Source organism: Nerophis lumbriciformis, linkage group LG10 (genome assembly GCF_033978685.3).
Source record: "Nerophis lumbriciformis linkage group LG10, RoL_Nlum_v2.1, whole genome shotgun sequence".
In the NCBI taxonomy this organism is placed as follows: Eukaryota; Metazoa; Chordata; class Actinopteri; order Syngnathiformes; family Syngnathidae; genus Nerophis; species Nerophis lumbriciformis.
The window spans coordinates 104,345-124,843 of NC_084557.2; the positions used below are offsets into that span (position 1 = coordinate 104,345).

Here is a 20,499-nt window from a genome sequence, read left to right on the forward strand (position 1 = left end):
TTTAAAGCAACAGAACATGATTAAAACCTCTAAAGGCTTAGTGGCCACATGCGTGGACAGCACCTTTTAGCTCTTATTTCCAAAATTGGGTACCGTATTTTCCGCACTATTAGCCGCACCTAAAAACCACAAATTTACTCAAAAGCTGACCGTGCGGCTTATAACCCGGTGCGCTTTATATATGGATTAATATTAAGATTCATTTTCATAAAGTTTCGGTCTCGCAACTACGGTAAACAGCCGCCATCTTTTTTCCCCGTAGAAGAGGAAGTGCTTCTTCTTCTACGCAAGCAACCGCCAAGGTAAGCACCCGCCCCCATAGAACAGGAAGCGCTTCTTCTTCTACTGTAAGCAACCACCCGCCCGCGTAGAAGAAGAAGCGCGCGGATATTACGTTTCATTTCCTTTGTGTGTTTACATCTGTAAAGACCACAAAATGGCTCCTACTAAGCGACAGGTTTCCGGTTCATGAAAAGACGCAATCTCTCCATCCGCACACGGATTACTATTTCACAGCAACTGATATTCCTGTGAACCGCACTGTGGATACAACGGGAGCACGTACGGTGAATATTCGCACCACAGGGAATGAGAAGTCATCCTTCACTGTGGTTCTAGCTTGCCATGCTAATGGCCAGAAACTTCCACCCATGGTGATATTCAAAAGGAAGACCTTGCCAAAAGAGACCTTTCCAGCCGGCGTCATCATAAAAGCTAACTCGAAGGGATGGATGGATGAAGAAAAGATGAGCGAGTGGTTAAGGGAAGTTTACGCGAAGAGGCCGGGTGGCTTTTTTCACGCAGCTCCGTCCATGTTGATATACGACTCCATGCGCGCCCACATCACGCTGGTTTTTAATATATTATTAAAGTTTGACTGACCTATCTGACTGTTTTTTTTGACATTCCTTTAGCGCAGTTAGATGCGGCTTATAACACGGGGCGGCTTATAGGTGGACAAAGTTTTGAAATATGCCGTTCATTGAAGGCGCGGCTTATAACCCAGGGCGCCTTATGGTGCGGAAAATACGGTACACTACTGAATTGGGGTCTTATGGCCGCTTATGTGGACACTTATACTGCCATCTGGTGGTGTCAGAAGAGTATAACATACAATGGAATTTGGAAAAAAAAAAAAAGTGTAAAAATAAGAATTAGCATGTCACTAAACATGAAGTACACGTTTGTGTACTTATGGACTAAGTACATCATATCAAAAGATGATTCTTAGTTTTTATTCTAATTAGGGTCCAATAAGCCCAAATAGCAAAGATAAATTAAAAATGCATGTAAACAAACAGCGTGGGCCTTAAGAGGTTAATGACGTTGTTGAGTAGTGTTAGTTTCATTTTACGGGTAATCCAAAGAAAACACTCCTTGTTCCCAGGACTCTTTGTAAATAAGTGTGCTGATTTAAGAAGCACGCATAAAAAAAATTAAAAAAAATGAAAATAAAATTTAAAAAAAAGAAGTACGCATAATTGTACATGTAATTCATCTATATTAATGAACAGGACCATTAATTAAGTCTCCTGTGGTTGCTTTTTCATGCTTCTGTTTGGTCAAAGAGCGCATGACAGCCTGTCAATATGTTTTTATGTGGATAGAAGGCTTTTGAAAACACTACACAAGTGAATGGAGATCTTTTTAACACAGTAAATATTAGGGGTGGAACGGTACACAAAAATTTCGGTTCGGTACGTACCTCGGTTTAGAGGTCACGGTTCGGTTCATTTTCGGTACAGTAAGAAAACAACAAAATATAAATTTTGGGGTCATTTATTTACCAAATTTGCAAAATCTTCCACCAAAAATATTTTTCTTAGTGGAATATTTGATGTGAAGTAATGGGAACCTTGGATAGGTCAATAATTCATAATAACATTGATTTTGATTCAATATTATGTTTTGAGCAATGACAGTTTGAAAGAAAAAAAAACAGCTTTGTTTTATTAGTCAACATTGCAACTTTTTCTAAATGACATTTAACCTTTAAGCTTTTTTATTTCACTTTTGTTATGTTTTTGTTTATTTTAATAGTATTATTAGAATGTGCCGTGGGCCTTTAAAACATTAGCTGTGGGCCGCAAATGGCCTCCGGGGCACACTTTTGACACCCCTGCTATAGATAATAAAAAATTAAATGTGATAAATCTATGAATAAAAAGCAGAGCCTGGCGACGCATGCGTGTTTATCATAACTCTCTCTCTCTCTCTGTCTCTGCCCCTCCCTCACCAATGCTGCTGTTTGTTTTGTTTTTAACCCCTTCTTAACCCTGAACGTACATTGAAAATACACGCAACCCTAACTCAAAATGCCGGACATTTGAGGCATTTAAAGGCCTACTGAAAGCCACTACTACCAACCACACAGTCTGATAGTTTATATATCAATGATGAAATCTTAACATTGCAACACATGCCAATACGGCCGGGTTAGTTTACTAAAGTGCAATTTATATCCTGCTGAAAACGTCTCGGTATGATGACGTCAGCGCGTGACGTCACGGATTGTAGCGGACATTTTGGGACAGCATGATGGCCAGCTATTAAGTCGTCCGTTTTCATCGCAAAATTCCACAGTATTCTGGACATCTGTGTTGGTGAATATTTTGCAATTTGTTCAATGAACAATGGAGACAGCAAAGAAGAAAGCTGTAGGTGGGAAGCGGTGTATTGCGGCAGGTGTTGTGCTGGATAACGCACCCCCGCCGTAGAATGCACCCCCTGACTGTTTTGCCGGATAACACAGCCGGTGTTTCATTGTTTACATTCCCAAAAGATGACAGTCAAGCTTTACCATTGGCCTGTGGAGAACTGGGACAACAGAGACTCTTACCAGGAGGACTTTGAGTTGGATGCGCAGACGCGGTACCGTGAGTACACATGCAGCTGCGGCTTCCAAACATTTGATCGTTTGCCCGTACTTGCATGCTGCTATGTGCATGTCACGTACGTAACTTTGGGGACTTTGGGGAAATATATGTGCTGTATGAACTTTGGGGAGGTGAACGGTACTTTGGGCTGTGGGATTGAGTGTGTTGTGCAGGTGTTTGAGTTGTATTGGCGGGTTATATGGACGGGAGGGGGGAGGTGTTTGTTATGCGGGATTAATTTGTGGCATATTAAATATAAGCCTGGTTGTGTTGTGGCTAACAGAGTATATACAGGTAAAAGCCAGTAAATTTGAATATTTTGAAAAACTTGATTTATTTCAGTAATTGTAAACCAGGCACGGGTAGATTTTGCGCTGTGTGCAGGCGCCAAGTCCTGTTGGAACTTGAAATCTCCATCTCCATAGAGCAGGTCAGCAGCAGGAAGCATGAAGTGCTCTAAAACTTGCTGGTAGACGGCTGCGTTGACCCTGGATCTCAGGAAACAGAGTGGACCGACACCAGCAGATGACATGGCACCCCAAACCATCACCCAACCATGCACATTTTGCATTTCCTTTGGAAATCGAGGTCCCAGAGTCTGGAGGAAGACAGGAGAGGCACAGGATCCACGTTGCCTGAAGTCTAGTGTAAAGTTTCCACCATGAGTGATGGTTTGGGGTGCCATGTCATCTGCTGGTGTCGGTCCACTCTGTTTCCTGAGATCCAGGGTCAACGCAGCCGTCTACCAGCAAGTTTTAGGGCACTTCATGCTTCCTGCTGCTGACCTGCTCTATGGAGATGGAGATTTCAAGTTCCAACAGGACTTGGTGCCTGCACACAGCGCAAAATCTACCCGTGCCTGGTTAACGGACCATGGTATTTCTGTTCTAAATTGGCCCGCCAACTCCCCTGACCTTAGCCCCATAGAAAATCTGTGGGGTATTGTAAAAAGGAAGATGCAGAATGCCAGACCCAAAAACGCAGAAGAGTTGAAGGCCACTATCAGAGCAACCTGGGCTCTCATAACACCTGAGCAGTGCCAGAAACACATCGACTCCATGCCACGCCGCATTAACGCAGTAATTGAGGCAAAAAGAGCTCCAACCAAGTATTGAGTATTGTACATGCTCATATTTTTCATTTTCATACTTTTCAGTTGGCCAACATTTCTAAAAATCCCTTTTTTGTATTAGCCTTAAGTAATATTCTAATTTTGTGACACACGGAATTTTGGATTTTCATTTGTTGCCACTTCAAATCATCAAAATTAAATGAAATAAACATTTGAATGCATCAGTCTGTGTGCAATGAATAAATATAATGTACAAGTTACACCTTTTGAATGCAATTACTGAAATAAATCAAGTTTTTCAAAATATTCTAATTTACTGGCTTTTACCTGTATATGTCTTGTGTTTATTTAGTGTTTTAGTCATTCCCAGCTGAATATCAGGTCCCACCCGCCTCTCAGCATATTCCCTATCTGAATCGCTCCCACTGTCCTCTAGTCCTTCACTCTCACTTTCCTCATCCACGAATCTTTCATCATCGCTCAAATTAATGGTCCGAATGGCTCTGGCTGCTGGTGGCCATGATTGTAAACAATGTGCAGATGTGAGGAGCTCCACAACCTGTGACGTCACGCTACTCGTCTGCTACTTCCGCTACAGGCAAGGCTTTTTTTATCAGCGACCAAAAGTTGCGAACTTTATCGTCGATGTTCTCTACTAAATCCTTTCAGCAAAAATATGGCAATATCGCGAAATGATCAAGTATGACACATAGAATGGACCTGCTATCCCCGTTTGAATAAGAAAATGGCATTTCAGTAGGCCTTTAAGAAACTCCGCCCTGACAGCTCCGCAAAAGAGGACATGTATTGTTTACACAACGTACGTTACGCTACTTAATATGTCCGTGTGGAAACTCGTTCCGAACCGAACCGGAACCCCCGTACTGAAACGGTTCAATACAAATACACGTACTAAATAACCATGTGGACATGGCTGAAGTGTTAACATTACTTTTTCTCTCCTTACAATAAAAAATCTGGCCATATTTTTTTTAACTTATTCGTATCCACTGTTGCTACTTGAATTCAGCATTTTAGGAGTACTGTACCTGGTGAACACAGCCCGCTCATTCTTGGCATCCATGGTGAGCCGAATGGTCTCCTTGCCAGCGCCTGTGTTGATGGTCTCCGTGGTTACCGTCTCAGTGGACGTCGACTCCGTCTTGCTTTCTTCTTCGTCGGTTTCAGAGCTGCTGGACGAGGAGCTATCTGACGCCACCAATGGAGCTTTCCTGGCCCCGCACACGCTCCACACGCAGGCTGGATCACACACAGCAACATCAACAGATTTGAATGCCTCACAGGAGGTAAGATAAAAGCAACTGCTCAATTTTATATGTTTATGTTCAAGTGGTCAAAAATCCCTGCAACTTACGGTTCTGATTTGGTTTGGTGCTGTTGGGTCCACTGAGGTCAGAGTCCACAGGGGAACTACATCTGGGGCCCGTTTCAGAACTGGAGATAAATATTGAGACACAAATGTGAGATATAAATGCACTGTAGCGATACACTAATCTCACAAAACAATAGTTGGCCATTGATACAATTTGATACACAATTGACTGAAAGGTCTTAAAGCAGGGGTGTCAAACACATTTTAGACCGGGGGCCACATGGAGAAAAATCTACTCCCAAGTGAGCTGGACTGGTAAAATCACGGCATGATAACTTAAAAACAAAGACAACTTCAGATTGTTTTCTTCCCTTAAAAATAGAACAAGCACATTCTGAAATTGTACAAATCATAATAGTAGGCTATTTTTATTTGTCGTTTTTATTTTCTGAATACATTATGTGATAATGTTCATCAGTCAACTCATTGGGGATGGCGTGGCGCCGTTGGGAGAGTGGCCAACCTGAGGGTTCCTGGTTCGATCCCCAGCTTCTACCAACCGAGTCACATCATCCGTTGTGTCCTTGAGCAAGACACTTCACCCTTGCTCCTGATGGGTCATGGTTAGCACCTTGCATGGCAGCTGCCGCCATCAGTGTGTGAATGTGTGTGTGAATGGGTGAATGTGGAAATAGTGTCAAAGCGCTTTGAGTACCTTGAAGGTAGAAAAGCGCTATACAAGTATAACCCATTTATATTTTTGATATACACATTTTTATCTCGATAGATTGAAAATGAACACCATTTACCAAAGGTGTTCATTTTCAATCTATGAAGATAAAAATGTGTGTATCAAAATCAAATTACAGGATGTTATTTATGTAGTTTGATCATTTTCCTCGACTGATGCACTAACATTATGTGGTTTATTTTGTACATATGTAGCATCATCTACAAAGATACAAAGAATTGCTATTGCAACCCCCAGTGGACACATTTAGAATAGCTGTTTCTTTCATTCAAATATTTCTGGTTAATTTTTATACTCAGCAAAGTGATCCCGCGGGCCGGATGAAACCTGTTCGCGGGCCTGATCCGGCCCTTGGGCCATACGTTTGACACGCCTGTCTTAAAGAGACAGTGTGATTTTGGTGGCATTGACTTGGACCAGTGATTCTCAAACTGTGTCATGTATACCACTAGTGCAGGGGTCGGCAACCTTTACCACTCAAAGAGCCATTTTGACCAGTTTCACAAATCAAAGAAATCAATGGGAGCCACAAAATTCTTTTGAAATTTAAAATGAAATGACACTGCATACAAAGGTTTTTTTTTGCTTTGTGCTATGTATAAACCAAGGGTTTCGAGTTTTGTTTGACTGGCACTTGATAGCGTCATACTTGTCAACCTCCCAATTTTTCCAGCATACTGCGAAATTCAGGGCAACTCTTCTCTGGAACGTGCCGTGATGGTACAGCATTTAGCGTCCACTACATCCAGCGTGCCGGCCTAGCTACACGTGGTATGGGACTTCTGCTTGCTCACGTAAACGACAGCAAGGCATAGTTGGTCAACAACCACACAGGTTACACTGACGGTGGCGGTATAAACTTTAACACTCTTACTAATAATGCGCCACACTGTGAACCCACACCAAACAAGAAAACAAACACATTTCGGGAGAACATCTGCACCGTAACACAACATAAACACAACAGAACAAATACCCAGAATCCCATGCAGCCCTGACTCTTCCGGGCTACATTATACACCCCTGCTACCACCAAACCCCGCCCACATCAACCGACGCACGGAGGGGGGGGGGGGGGGGGGTTTGGTGGTAGCAGGGGTGTATAATGTAGCCCGGAAGAGTCAGGGCTGTATGGGATTCTGGGTATTTGTTCTGTTGTGTTTATGTTGTGTTAAGGTGCAGATGTTCTCCCGAAATGTGTTTGTCATTCTTGTTTGGTTTTGGTTCAAAGTGTGGTGCATTATTAGTAAGAATGTTAAAGTTATTTTATATGGCCACCGTCAGTGTAACCTGTGTGGCTGTTGACCAAGCATGCCTTGCTGTCACGTACGTGTGCAAGTAGAAAATGCATACAACAAAAGGCTGGGCTGGCACGCTGTTTGTACAGATTGTAGAGGGTGCTGAATGCTGTACCAACATAGCACGCCCTTATTATTATTGTTAGGGTGAAAATCGAAGAATATTAATCCCGGGAGTTTTCTGCGAGAGGCACTAAAATCAGGAAATCTCCCGGGAAAATCGGGAGGGTCGGCAAGTATGCAGCTGAGCCGCACCAGAGTGATCAAAGAGGCGCATGCGGCTCCGGAGCCGCGGGTTGCCGACCCCTGCACTAGTGGTACACAGGCTCCATCAAGTGGTACGCCAAATAATCACTTGATTAAAATACAATGTTTTATATTCCTACATTCCAACACAGTGTTACTGTTCAAACTGTGTGTAATGTTACAGTGGCCAGAAATATTAATTATACTTCTCATCATGGTGGTACTTGGAGAGCCAAGTTTTTTCTGAGGTGGTACATGGTCAAAAATCTTTGAGAACCACTGACTTAGACTGATTTAATTAAAAAATGAAAACATCAGTTAATAAATGGATCTGACTCAACAGAGTCATTAGCGTATTATTGCTGGACACTTAATCAAAGATGTGATGATAAAATGCTTTTCATTGATGAAAATGTGCAAATTGTGGCTTGCAAGCTTTTGAGAAGTCAACAAAGTGCAGAATAATGAACAATCAAGTGTGGCAAAAAGTGTATCATGGTGTGTTCTGAACACTTTTTTTTACTTTTTTTTTTTTTTTACTTTCACACTGATCATATGTAGCCACTGACATTTATTGGGCTTTTCCATACTAACTTTTTTCCATGTTAAAACAACAAAATATGATAACAATAATAATAACCATCCATCCATCCATCCATCCATCTTCTTCTGCTTATCCGAGGTCGGGTCGCGGGGGCAGCAGCCTAAGCAGGGAAGCCCAGACTTCCCTCTCCCCAGCCACTTCGTCCAGCTCTTCCTGTGGGATCCCGAGGCGTTCCCAGGCCAGCCGGGAGACATAGTCTTCCCAGCGTGTCCTGGGTCTTCCCCGTGGCCTCCTACCGGTCGGACGTGCCCTAAACACCTCCCTAGGGAGGCGTTCGGGTGGCATCCTGACCAGATGCCCGAACCACCTCATCTGGCTCCTCTCCATGTGGAGGAGCAGCGGCTTTACTTTGAGCTCCCCCCGGATGACAGAGCTTCTCACCCTATCTCTAAGGGAGAGCCCAGCCACTCGGCGGAGGAAACTCATTTCGGCCGCTTGTACCCGTGATCTTGTCCTTTCGGTCATGACCCAAAGCTCATGACCATAGGTGAGGATGGGAACGTAGATCGACCGGTAAATCGAGAGCTTTGCCTTCCGGCTCAGCTCCTTCTTCACCACAACGGATCGATACAGTGTCCGCATTACTGAAGACGCCGCACTGATCCGCCTGTCGATCTCACGATCCACTCTTCCCCCACTCGTGAACAAGACTCCGAGGTACTTGAACTCCTCCACTTGGGGCAAGATCTCCTCCCCAACCCGGAGATGGCACTCCACCCTTTTCCGGGAGAGAACCATGGACTCGGACTTGGAGGTGCTGATTCCCATCCCAGTCGCTTCACACTCGGCTGCGAACCGATCCAGTGAGAGCTGAAGATCCTGGCCAGATGAAGCCATCAGGACCACATCATCTGCAAAAAGCAGAGACCTAATCCTGCAGCCACCAAACCAGATACCCTCAACGCCCTGACTGCGCCTAGAAATTCTGTCCATAAAGGTTATGAACAGAATGGGTGACAAAGGGCAGCCTTGGCGGAGTCCAACCCTCACTGGAAACGTGTCCGACTTACTGCCGGCAATGCGGACCAAGCTCTGACACTGATCATACAGGGAAAAACTGCCACAATAAGACAGTCCGTTACCCCATACTCTCTGAGCACTCCCCACAGGACTTCCCGAGGGACACGGTCGAATGCCTTCTCCAAGTCCACAAAGCACATGTAGACTGGTTGGGCAAACTCCCATGCACCCTCAAGGACCCTGCCCAGAGTATAGAGCTGGTCCACAGTTCCACGACCAGAACGAAAACCACACTGTTCCTCCTGAATCCGAGGTTCGACTATCCGGCGTAGCCTCCTCTCCAGTACACCTGAATAGACCTTACCGGGAAGGCTGAGGAGTGTGATCCCACGATAGTTGGAACACACCCTCCGGTTCCCCTGAGCTGGGCGGCAGCCGAGGACAGGGCACTTGGCGGTCCGATCCTCGGCTACATAAGCTGGCTCTTGGGACGTGGAATAATAATAACAATATAAAAAAATAACTTCATATGGAAAATTCTGAATTACTCTTGGATAAATAAATAGTCATATAGTTTTCTCTTGCTGTGTCATTTGCTCAAAGGAGGACTTCCATTGTTAAAGTTTTGTTTTCATCAACAATGAAGTGTGTCGGCACTACTCATGCTTTGTTACATACTGTAATGGCCTTTTATTTTAACAGTCTTATCTAATGCTAATGCACTTGTTGCAATCCAAAACAGATTTGTGCTGATGGGGGCAAAATTAAATCATTTTGTCCAACCCTTTTTAAATTCTCTTTACTTAACGACACTTGGAATTGGGGGTTAAATCACCAAAAATGACTCCCGGGCGTGGCCAGCGCTGCTGCTCACTGCTCCCCTCACCTCCCAGGGGGTGATCAAGGGTGATGGGTCAAATGCAGAGAATAATTTCACCACACCTAGTGTGTGTGTGACAATCATTGGTACTTTAACTTTAACTGGACTGTTTGGTTTGCCTTAGAAGACGTTTCATTTCTCATCCGAGTAGGCTTCATCAGTTTATGCTCAGACTTAGATTGGTCAGATCTAGTTTTAGACTTATATTGGTCACATCTAGCTTTAGACTTATATTGGTCAGATCTAGTCTTAGACTTAGATTGATCAGATCTAGTCTTACACTTAGATTGGTCAGATCTAGCCTAGCGACTGGTGCCATTACCTTAGTATGCTTCATCAGTTCATACTCAGACTTAGATTGGTCAGATCTAGTTTTAGACTGTGTTTTGTCAGATCTAGTCTTAGACTGGTCACATCTAGTCTTAGACGTAGATTGATCAGATCTAGTCTTAGACTTAGATTGGTCAGATCTAGTTTTAGACTTGGATTAGTCAGATCTAGCCTCGCGGCTGGTGCCATTACCTTAGTATGCTTCATCAGTTCATGCTCATAGACTTAGATTGGTCAGATCTAGTTTTAGACTTAGTTTTGTCAGATCTAGTCTTAGACTTAGATTGGTTAGATCTAGTCTTAGACTTAGATTGGTCAGATCTAGTCTTAGATTTAGATTGGTCAGATCTAGCCTAGCGGCTGGTGCCATTACCTTAGTATGCTTCATCAGTTCATGCTCATAGACTTAGATTGGTCAGTACTAGTTTTAGACTTAGTTTTGTCAGATCTAGTCTTAGACTTAGATTGGTTAGATCTAGTCTTAGACTGGTCAGATCAAGTCTTAGATTTAGATTGGTCAGATCTAGTCTTAGACTTGGATTAGTCAGATCTAGCCTAGCGGCTGGTGCCAAAACCCCAAATGTTTATACTCCAAAACCAGGAGGATGTGCCTGGAAAAGGGTAGTTTTGCCCTATTGTAGTGAGAAAAAAACGGTTTTGATGCAAACGAGTAATCCTACTGTCAAAGCCTACGACAGTCGTGTAAGTGTCATTTCCCCAGCAGCTAGACTTGATCTAGTCTAAGACTAGATCTAACCAATCTAAGTCTATGAGCATGAACTGATGAAGTCTACTCAGATGAGAGGCGAAACGTCTTCTGAGACAAACCAAACAGTCCAGTTGCGATCGATTGAATGCTCTGAGATCACAATGACCTGAATGAATGAAAACATTGACAGAAAGGATGGCGGTTTCTGTCATTCATATGAGCTCTCAGTGCTTCACAGCGTCAGGGCATTGGAATTGAATGGGAATTAATGTATAAATCCCAGCATCTGAAAATGATATAGTTTCTTGGGAAAGTATTGGCCCTAGCGCCAACACACTACAGGTAAACTTCAGTGGTTTGGGTGCCTGTTGAGAAGGTCACGGTACTTGAATTCCAAGCTCTGAATTTACAACAAGCAAAGACTGTAAACTGACTTTTGGCATCCTAACCATGGCAATATAAAAAAAACAAATGTAAAAGTGCCAAATGTTCCAGAATGGGTGTGATTATGCAAAAATATATATTTTTTGTGTATTTATTACAAAAGCTTTTTTGACAATTAATTTATGCAACTGATTTTTTTGCGTTTGAATTTTGTGAACAGATTTTATTTTTTTATTTTTATTTTTACATCAAATTATGCTGACAGAATTATGAGAAAATGTGTGTTTAAAATCGTTCAGTTTGTTAAAATAGTTAGAAAAATGTAAATATTAAATATTGAAAATATTCCTGCACTGAATTTTCAAAATACTAATTTAAAAAATGTAATTGTAAAACAACTTATTCTTCCAAATGTTTATTCAATGAAATTGTCAGCATAGTTTGAAGTAAACAAAATCCATCCATCCATCCATCCATCTTCTTCCGCTTATCCGAGGTCGGGTCGCGGGGGCAGCAGCCTAAGCAGGGAAGTCCAGACTTCCCTCTCCCCAGCCACTTCGTCCAGCTCCTCCCGGGGGACCCCGAGGCGTTCCCAGGCCAGCCGGGAGACATAGTCTTCCCAACGTGTCCTGGGTCTTCCCCGCGGCCTCCTACCGGTCGGACGTGCCCTAAACACCTCCCTAGGGAGGCGTTCGGGTGGCATCCTGACCAGATGCCCGAACCACCTCATCTGGCTCCTCTCGATGTGGAGGAGCAGCGGCTTTACTTTGAGCTCCTCCCGGATGGCAGAGCTTCTCACCCTATCTCTAAGGGAGAGCCCCGCCACCCGACGGAGGAAACTCATTTGGGCCGCTTGTACCCGTGATCTTGTCCTTTCGGTCATAACCCAAAGCTCATGACCATAGGTGAGGATGGGAACGTAGATCGACCGGTAAATTGAGAGCTTTGCCTTCCGGCTCAGCTCCTTCTTCACCACAACGGATCGATACAGCGTCCGCATTACTGAAGACGCCGCACCGATCCGCCTGTCGATCTCACGATCCACTCTTCCCCCACTCGTGAACAAGACTCCGAGGTACTTGAACTCCTCCACTTGGGGCAAGATCTCCTCCCCAACCCGGAGATGGCACTCCACCCTTTTCCGGGCGAGAACCATGGACTCGGACTTGGAGGTGCTGATTCTCATCCCAGTCGCTTCACACTCGGCTGCGAACCGATCCAGTGAGAGCTGAAGATCCTGGCCAGATGAAGCCATCAGGACCACATCATCTGCAAAAAGCAGAGACCTAATCCTGCAGCCACCAAACCAGATCCCCTCAACACCTTGACTGCGCCTAGAAATTCTGTCCATAAAAGTTATGAACAGAATCGGTGACAAAGGGCAGCCTTGGCGGAGTCCAACCCTCACCGGAAACGTGTCCGACTTACTGCCGGCAATGCGGACCAAGCTCTGGCACTGAGCATACAGGGAGCGGACTGCCACAATCAGACAGTCTGATACCCCATACTCTCTGAGCACTCCCCACAGGACTTCCCGAGGGACACGGTCGAATGCCTTCTCCAAGTCCACAAAACACATGTAGACTGGTTGGGCAAACTCCCATGCACCCTCAAGGACCCTGCCGAGAGTATAGAGCTGGTCCACAGTTCCACGACCAGGACGAAAACCACACTGTTCCTCCTGAATCCGAGGTTCGACTATCCGGCGTAGCCTCCTCTCCAGTACACCTGAATAGACCTTACCAGGAAGGCTGAGGAGAACAAAATCAGTTTGCAAAATTCAAAACCCCAAAAAAAACTTTTGTAATAGAGACACACATTAAGCGCTACAAATGTGCTACTGGAAAGATGTGCTCTCATTCTTTCATTTGCACTGAATCAAGTGAGCCAGGTATCCACTTTGTCCATCTATCTGAGAAATATGTTCACTCAGTTTAGTGGTTTGCTTTTGGAACGTCACCCTGGCCTTCCTTGTTCTGTCCCTGGTGAAAGCCACTAACAGCACGTTGTTAAAGTTTGACACTGAATTTAGTGTTTGAGGTTAAGGTTTTGAAATCACGCTGGTTGTACTCTACTAGTAGAGGTTTCTTTTGGAACAGCACCGGGATATTTTGATCTTTCCCAGTAAAGATAATATTCCTATGACTGGACATTCTGCACACTCACCAACAAAAAGGCTGGAAGTCTGTGAACTTGGCCCAGCCTTTCTCCGGCGTCTCTGTGGCTGCTGTTTGGGGATTGTCCCAGGCTGCAAAACCTACGCCTGCAGCAGGAGCCTTTGAGTTCACCTCCCCAAAGTCTGCAATCCAGTCTCCAGAGTCTGAGGGACAATGCAGCACTACAGTTGCTCAAAACCTGTCGTTCCCTCAGAAAGAGCAAATAAAACAATGGTATGAATATTATATGCTCACTCTTTGTGGGCTCGGCCTGGCTGGAGAAGGGGTCGAGGTCATCTTTCGACTCCTCTCCTTCATCTGAGTCAGAGCCTGTTGCTTTGTCGGAGGCCTGCGTGGCAGCGGTAGTTGACCTATCACAGGTTCTAGCAGCTGCCTGGCCTTGAGCTGCCTGTGACCCACCAAATCTTCATTGGGCAGAATAAATTCATCTTTAACCATCAGAAGACTAGATGATTTAAGACTGCAATTACCAAGTCTGCAAACCTGTTCCTCGACTTGGTTTGTGTTGCATAGTTAATCTCTTTGTCCTCCCAGATGTCCTCTTCGTCATCATCATCATCAAAGGGTTGAATCCTCTCTTTGGCACAGGCGTCAAACACAGCTGTATTGGCCTTCAAGGTAAATATGTCATTTAGCAGCATTCCTAGTACCTATTTGAGCTATAGACTAGAATTACACTGGCTAGAGATGATGGAGCACTAAATGGCAAATAAATGCTTATGTTTCTCAATGTTATTCTATTATCCAGTAATAATCAAATTCCAAAAAGGTACACAACAAATGTGGAAACTCACACTGTCTTGGCCTACATCAATGTTGATATTGATCTCTGCGATTCGATCAAATGTTGCCCTACAACAAGAAAAGGATTCCCCTGGTCAACATAGTTATAACACACACATACAGGTAAAAGCCAGTAAATTAGAATATTTTGAAAAACTTGATTTATTTCAGTAATTGCATTCAAAAGGTGTAACTTGTACATTATATTTATTCATTGCACACAGACTGATGCATTCAAATGTTTATTTCATTTAATTTTGATGATTTGAAGTGGCAACAAATGAAAATCCCAAATTCCGTGTGTCACAAAATTAGAATATTACTTAAGGCTAATACAAAAAAGGTTTTTTTTAGAAATGTTGGCCAACTGAAAAGTATGAAAATGAAAAATATGAGCATGTACAATACTCAATACTTGGTTGGAGCTCCTTTTGCCTCAATTACTGCGTTAATGCGGCGTGGCATGGAGTCGATGAGTTTCTGGCACTGCTCAGGTGTTATGAGAGCCCAGGTTGCTCTGATAGTGGCCTTCAACTCTTCTGCGTTTTTGGGTCTGGCATTCTGCATCTTCCTTTTCACAATACCCCACAGATTTTCTATGGGGCTAAGGTCAGGGGAGTTGGCGGGCCAATTTAGAACAGAAATACCATGGTCCGTAAACCAGGCACGGGTAGATTTTGCGCTGTGTGCAGGCGCCAAGTCCTGTTGGAACTTGAAATCTCCATCTCCATAGAGCAGGTCAGCAGCAGGAAGCATGAAGTGCTCTAAAACTTGCTGGTAGACGGCTGCGTTGACCCTGGATCTCAGGAAACAGAGTGGACCGACACCAGCAGATGACATGGCACCCCAAACCATCACTGATGGTGGAAACTTTACACTAGACTTCAGGCAACGTGGATCCTGTGCCTCTCCTGTCTTCCTCCAGACTCTGGGACCTCGATTTCCAAAGGAAATGCAAAATTTGCTTTCGTCAGAAAACATGACTTTGGACCACTCAGCAGCAGTCCAGCTCTTTTTTTCCTTAGCCCAGGTGAGACGCTTTTCGCGCTGTTTCTTGGTCAACAGTGGCTTGACACGAGGTATGCGGCAGTTGAAACCCATGTCTTTCAAGCGTCTCTTGGTGGTGGATCTTGAAGCACTGACTCCAGCAGCTGTCCACTCCTTCTGAATCTCCCCCACATTTTTGAATGGGTTTTTTTTCACAATCTTGACCAGGGCGCGGTGATCCCTATCGCTTGTACACTTTTTCTGACCACAGTTTTTCCTTCCCTTTGCCTCTCCATTAATGTGTTTGGACACAGAGCTCTGAGAACAGCCAGCCTCTTCAGCAATAACCTTTTGTGTCTTTCCCTCCTTGTGCAATGTGTCGATGGTTGCCTTTTGGACAGCTGTCAAATCTGAAGTCTTCCCCATGTTTGTGTAGGCTTCAGAACTGGACTGAGAGACCATTTAAAGCCCTTTGCAGGTGTTTTGAGTTAATCAGCTGATTAGTTTGTGGCACCAGGTGTCTTCAAAATTTAACCCTTACACAATATTCTAATTTTGTGACACACGGAATTTTGGATTTTCATTTGTTGCCACTTCAAATCATCAAAATTAAATGAAATAAACATTTGAATGCATCAGTCTGTGTGCAATGAATAAATATAATGTACAAGTTACACCTTTTGAATGCAATTACTGAAATAAATCAAGTTTTTCAAAATATTCTAATTTACTGGCTTTTACCTGTATATTAGTATACATACCCGATGCTGTCGTCATGATCGGTGAACTCTTCGTCGTTGAAGCCAAACTGATCAACAAAGTTTGCTGTCATCTGCTGAATCTGGTAGTCAGAAAATGCCTGTAACACAAACACAGTTTGATTAGAAGGCTCCATAGCAGGTGGCCTTAATGTTTTGTGTGTGCGGATACCTGCTGCAGTGACAGTTCTTTTGGGAAAGGGCTCTCCATCATATCGTCCTCTGAGGAAGGACGTGGATTCCCGCTGCCGACCTAAACGTGCAAACAGAAAGTTTAAAGTTTGTGCATAAATACAACTGACTTGTGTGGCATTCTGTTGTGCAAATGTGTGAATATTTACCAGATCCAAGGTGTTTCTCCTGTTTGTCTCTGAAAGCGTCTGGTCCACAAAAGCCTCCCAGCGCCCCCTGCAGTCATCTGGCAGCTCTACAACATTACGCAGCAGGAGTGTCTTCCTTTAATATCATTGAATTGAATTAATGTTTTACTATCCACACATACCGCAGATGAGATTATTAATCTGGGTGTGAACCGGTCCTTTCTCCAGATTGTGGACCACGGTATTGGCAATCCTGGTTAGATGTCCCATGTAGCCTCTCCTCATCCCACCTTCTGATCTAAAACAAATTCCCCACTGTTAGCTCATGCCTCTAAACAAAAACAAGCCATTGTCTCAAAGTCTCTTACTGTGTTTTATCGTTCTCTTCCCAGGCAACTAGAATCCTCTGAACAAGACGGCAATGCTGAAACAGCTTAAGGGGGGAAAACGAGGCCATCAGAATCTTCGACTGGGAGTCTTTAGTAAGTGAAAGACACTTACATGAGTCACCAATAAATTATGTGCAGCGTTTTCGGGGGTGACTGGCGTTTCTGTCACAGCCTGCTCCTGTGATGCATCCTGAGGAGACTTGACCTTGTCCTGGGATCCTACAGCTGGCTGAAGTCTCATTTCATGGGCACAGGGCCGCAGGATGGCCGCAACACAGAGCTCCACTTGGAGGTGCAGGAAGTTATTCCATGTGTACTTGAAGAACAAGTTCTGGAAGACAATGGCGTTGGCAAAACAAGTCATTTTTAAGAACAAAAAACATTGAAAAAGGTTCATGTGTGGTTTCATCTCACCAAAAGCAGATCCACTGTATTGAGTCTGCAAAGTTCCTGTGCTATGACTGCGTGGCTGGCAGAACTGGTGTAGAGCAGAGAGGCCACTAGTCTGGCTACGTGCAGCCTTGTGTTCCCTAAAGGTTCCTCTATCACACCTAAAGTCGTCAGCATACGACTTCGCTGTGGATACACCCAAAAAGAACACAAAAGCTGTAAACGAATGTAGTTCACTTCCACATGATTAAAACCTCTGAATACGGAAAATGTTATAGTAAGGTCTTATTAGGCCCTGAAAATGATTTTATCCATCTTCATACCTGCCAACTTTTGAAATCAGAAAAACCTAGTAGCCAGGGGCCGCAGGCCCCGGTAGGTCCAGGACGCAAAATGATTAGTAGCATTCAGACAGGTTAAAATGTTGCTAAAACCATCACTGTTTGGGCGACGAAAAACGTTGAAAGTTTTCCACTTGTATCGCTAGCAACGGCATTAGACTTGTGTTTTTTTGTCCCAACGTGGTCTTTTACATTGCTAATTCCTCCGTGTCCGATCGAAAAATCTTGTCTGCACAAGGTGCAATTCGCGTAGTTTTCACCCTTTTTGGAACGGATAATTATTCCCGGATAGGCTTTTGAATATTCTTCACGGAATGACTGCAGTTTTCTTTTCGGTTTAAGACTCGTTTGCGATTTTTCTCCGGCTGATTCCATGATCGTTCGCTCGTTTGGAAACAATGGCAACTGCATGGCGTCACATTAGTGCCAAAAATCCGAGCGCATAAAAACTGTTATCGCGTGCTGATTCTCCACTTCGTGCGCGCGCGCACAGAAAGGCACCGCGCGCGCGCAAAATGGTGTCGCGCGCGGTGCCTTTTAGCGCGCGCGCGGTGCCTTTTAGCGCGCGTGCGGTGCCTTTCTGCGCGTGCGACGCCTTTCTGCGCACTCTCTGTGTACTCCTGGCATCTCTCCTCGCGCTGTCATGTTTGTTTTTGGCACTTTGGGGGCGGGTATGCTTAGACGGCCCCTTCTTTCCGATTGGCTGTGAGCATTTTTCATATGACCAATCATTCTCCAGCGTAGCAACGTTGTAGCCATCTTACCTCGGACATCTAGCCTCAATCATTACATCGATGTCAATGGTACATGTACTCATTAAATTACCATAACTTGCTCGATTTTCGACCAATTTACAAACGGTTTGCCTTGTTACAAATCTTATTACATGTAGATATGACATAGGATGCTGTACCTGTTGAAATTACCTCTTTTGCTTTAAAAAAAAAAAGACTTAATTGTGCAACATAGTTGTGTAGGGTCAGTGTTAGTCAGTTCTCTGATTATTTTAAACTGTTTCAGAATACATAATTAAAAGCTATTTTTAACATTTTAAAAACACAATTCAAAGATTATTTCATTAATTTTATGGCTGAATCAAAAGAAATTCCATAAATTAGAAAACAAATGTTCAAGAAGAAGTGAAAATATAAAATAATGTTATTGCTGGTGGACCAGTTCTGGCTGAAAGATGTGATTATGGTGTTTGTTGTCTTATTATTTATTTGGGTCACATTTTGTATTACCCTGTATTGTGTTTATGTGGTATGAAATAACCTTCATCAGCGCGCGACATTTTTTTATCCACTTCTTCCTCCGTAAATCTTGATACATATTGACGATGAGCCGCCCTGCTATACTTCTGATTGGCTCTGAGCAGTTTTCAGCGTTTTTCGCCTGACCAATCAAAAAGAAGGGGCCGTCTAAGCATACCCGCCCCCAAAGTGCCAAAAAGAAACATGACAGCGCGAGGAGAGATGCCAGGAGTACACAGAGAGCGCGCAGAAAGGCACCGCGCGCACGCTAAAAGGCACCACGCGCGCGCACGAAGTGGAGAATCAGCGCGCGATAACAGTTTTTATGCGCTCTGATTTTTGGCACTAATGTGACGCCATACAACTGGTGCCTCGTGCTTGGCAGCGGTGCTATAAATAGCCTCGCACATGGCATTCGGAATGGCTCGATAGGAAGTTACGGGAAGCAGTGTCGATTGTCATTGTTACGCGATTTCGTGAATAAAACTTTTTAAAAAATATATTTTTTAAATTAATGAAAAACCGTATTTTTTATCACTGCAACCGTAACCCGGAATAGGTTGATGAAAACCGTACTAATTACGGGAAAACCGGAGTAGTTGGCAGGTATGCATCTTGTTAACATACCTTCGGGGGCTCTAGGAGAAGCTGGTGGAAATGTACCAAGTGTGGCTGGATGGCCAACAGAATGCTGCTGTTAATAGTGTAGCTTCTCTCAAATCCCTGAGCATCCATTACTCCATCCACACTGAGCATAGCAAGAACAGAAAAAGGGACCGCTGTCAATGTTTGAATTGAAACCTTTGGAGGTTGAATCTTTGAAGAAATGTTTGTAGTCAACTCACACTGGCCTTCTGATTTCCAATAATGTGAGCAGAACCTGAATGCCATTAACAATGCAGCTCTCAGTTCGGTCTCCCGAGAACATGTTCTGCAGCAGCTGCTCCACACACTCCTGCCTGCAGAACGACATCAATTTTATATCCTGCTAATGCAACACTAGCAAGATTGTCTTTGTGACGTACGATTCCAGCACAGTCAGCAAAGGGTCAGGCTGGGACATCTCTTGAAGCTGATTCGCCTGGTCTCTGCTTAAACGAATAATGTCGCACAAAGTCTGAGAGGCGTTGGACTGCCTCTTGACAGAAAGAAAACAGACATTCAGAATATTGCATAACAATGCTCGATGGGCGATAGAGCTAACTATAGCAAGGCCTTTCTACTGAATTACAAGAATATGCTCCTACTTCTTCATCCTTCTCTGGATGAATGATCTCTATGAGTCTTTGGGCCAGCTTCTCTTCATTCAACCACTGTAAACAAACAACACATCAGTACATGTGTCAAAGTGTAAATGAGTGTTTATTTGTTTCATACAGCCAGGGTCTCCAGACGAAGAGGAGGGGGCTCCACGCAGCTGATGAGTCGTAGAAGAACATCCATCATAGCTGACGTATCGATGTGCTTCAGAACTAAGGAAAGGAATCCGTCCTTCCCCCGCAGGAAACTGATCACCTGAACAGAAAAGGGGAAACGCCATCAAGACGACAAGTGTAAGTTGCAAAAACAATAACATCAAACAGGCTGAATTGAAACATCTTAAGTTGTACAATGTTTTTCTTTGTATTTATATTTTTCTGTGATGCTACCACAGACTG

The 20,499-nt window shown here is 44.0% G+C and overlaps 1 protein-coding gene across 2 annotated transcripts in view; it reads right to left on the reverse strand.

Annotated features, from left to right (window-relative positions):
• Positions 1-20,499, reverse strand: part of ppp6r2b (protein phosphatase 6, regulatory subunit 2b) — a 52,138-nt gene that overhangs the window by 17,941 nt on the left and 13,698 nt on the right. For both annotated transcript variants that reach the window (XM_061970461.2, XM_061970462.2), the window contains 18 exons: positions 20,219-20,356; positions 20,089-20,154; positions 19,867-19,979; positions 19,687-19,800; positions 19,469-19,589; positions 17,272-17,433; positions 16,970-17,188; positions 16,837-16,901; positions 16,651-16,766; positions 16,490-16,575; positions 16,321-16,401; positions 16,152-16,249; positions 14,415-14,472; positions 14,104-14,231; positions 13,855-14,024; positions 13,610-13,763; positions 5,324-5,403; positions 4,998-5,208 (listed from right to left, as the gene is read on the reverse strand). In XM_061970461.2, the coding sequence (XP_061826445.2) occupies positions 4,998-5,208; positions 5,324-5,403; positions 13,610-13,763; positions 13,855-14,024; positions 14,104-14,231; positions 14,415-14,472; positions 16,152-16,249; positions 16,321-16,401; positions 16,490-16,575; positions 16,651-16,766; positions 16,837-16,901; positions 16,970-17,188; positions 17,272-17,433; positions 19,469-19,589; positions 19,687-19,800; positions 19,867-19,979; positions 20,089-20,154; positions 20,219-20,356 (2,180 nt within the window). The remainder of the gene's footprint in view (positions 1-4,997; positions 5,209-5,323; positions 5,404-13,609; positions 13,764-13,854; positions 14,025-14,103; positions 14,232-14,414; positions 14,473-16,151; positions 16,250-16,320; positions 16,402-16,489; positions 16,576-16,650; positions 16,767-16,836; positions 16,902-16,969; positions 17,189-17,271; positions 17,434-19,468; positions 19,590-19,686; positions 19,801-19,866; positions 19,980-20,088; positions 20,155-20,218; positions 20,357-20,499) is intronic.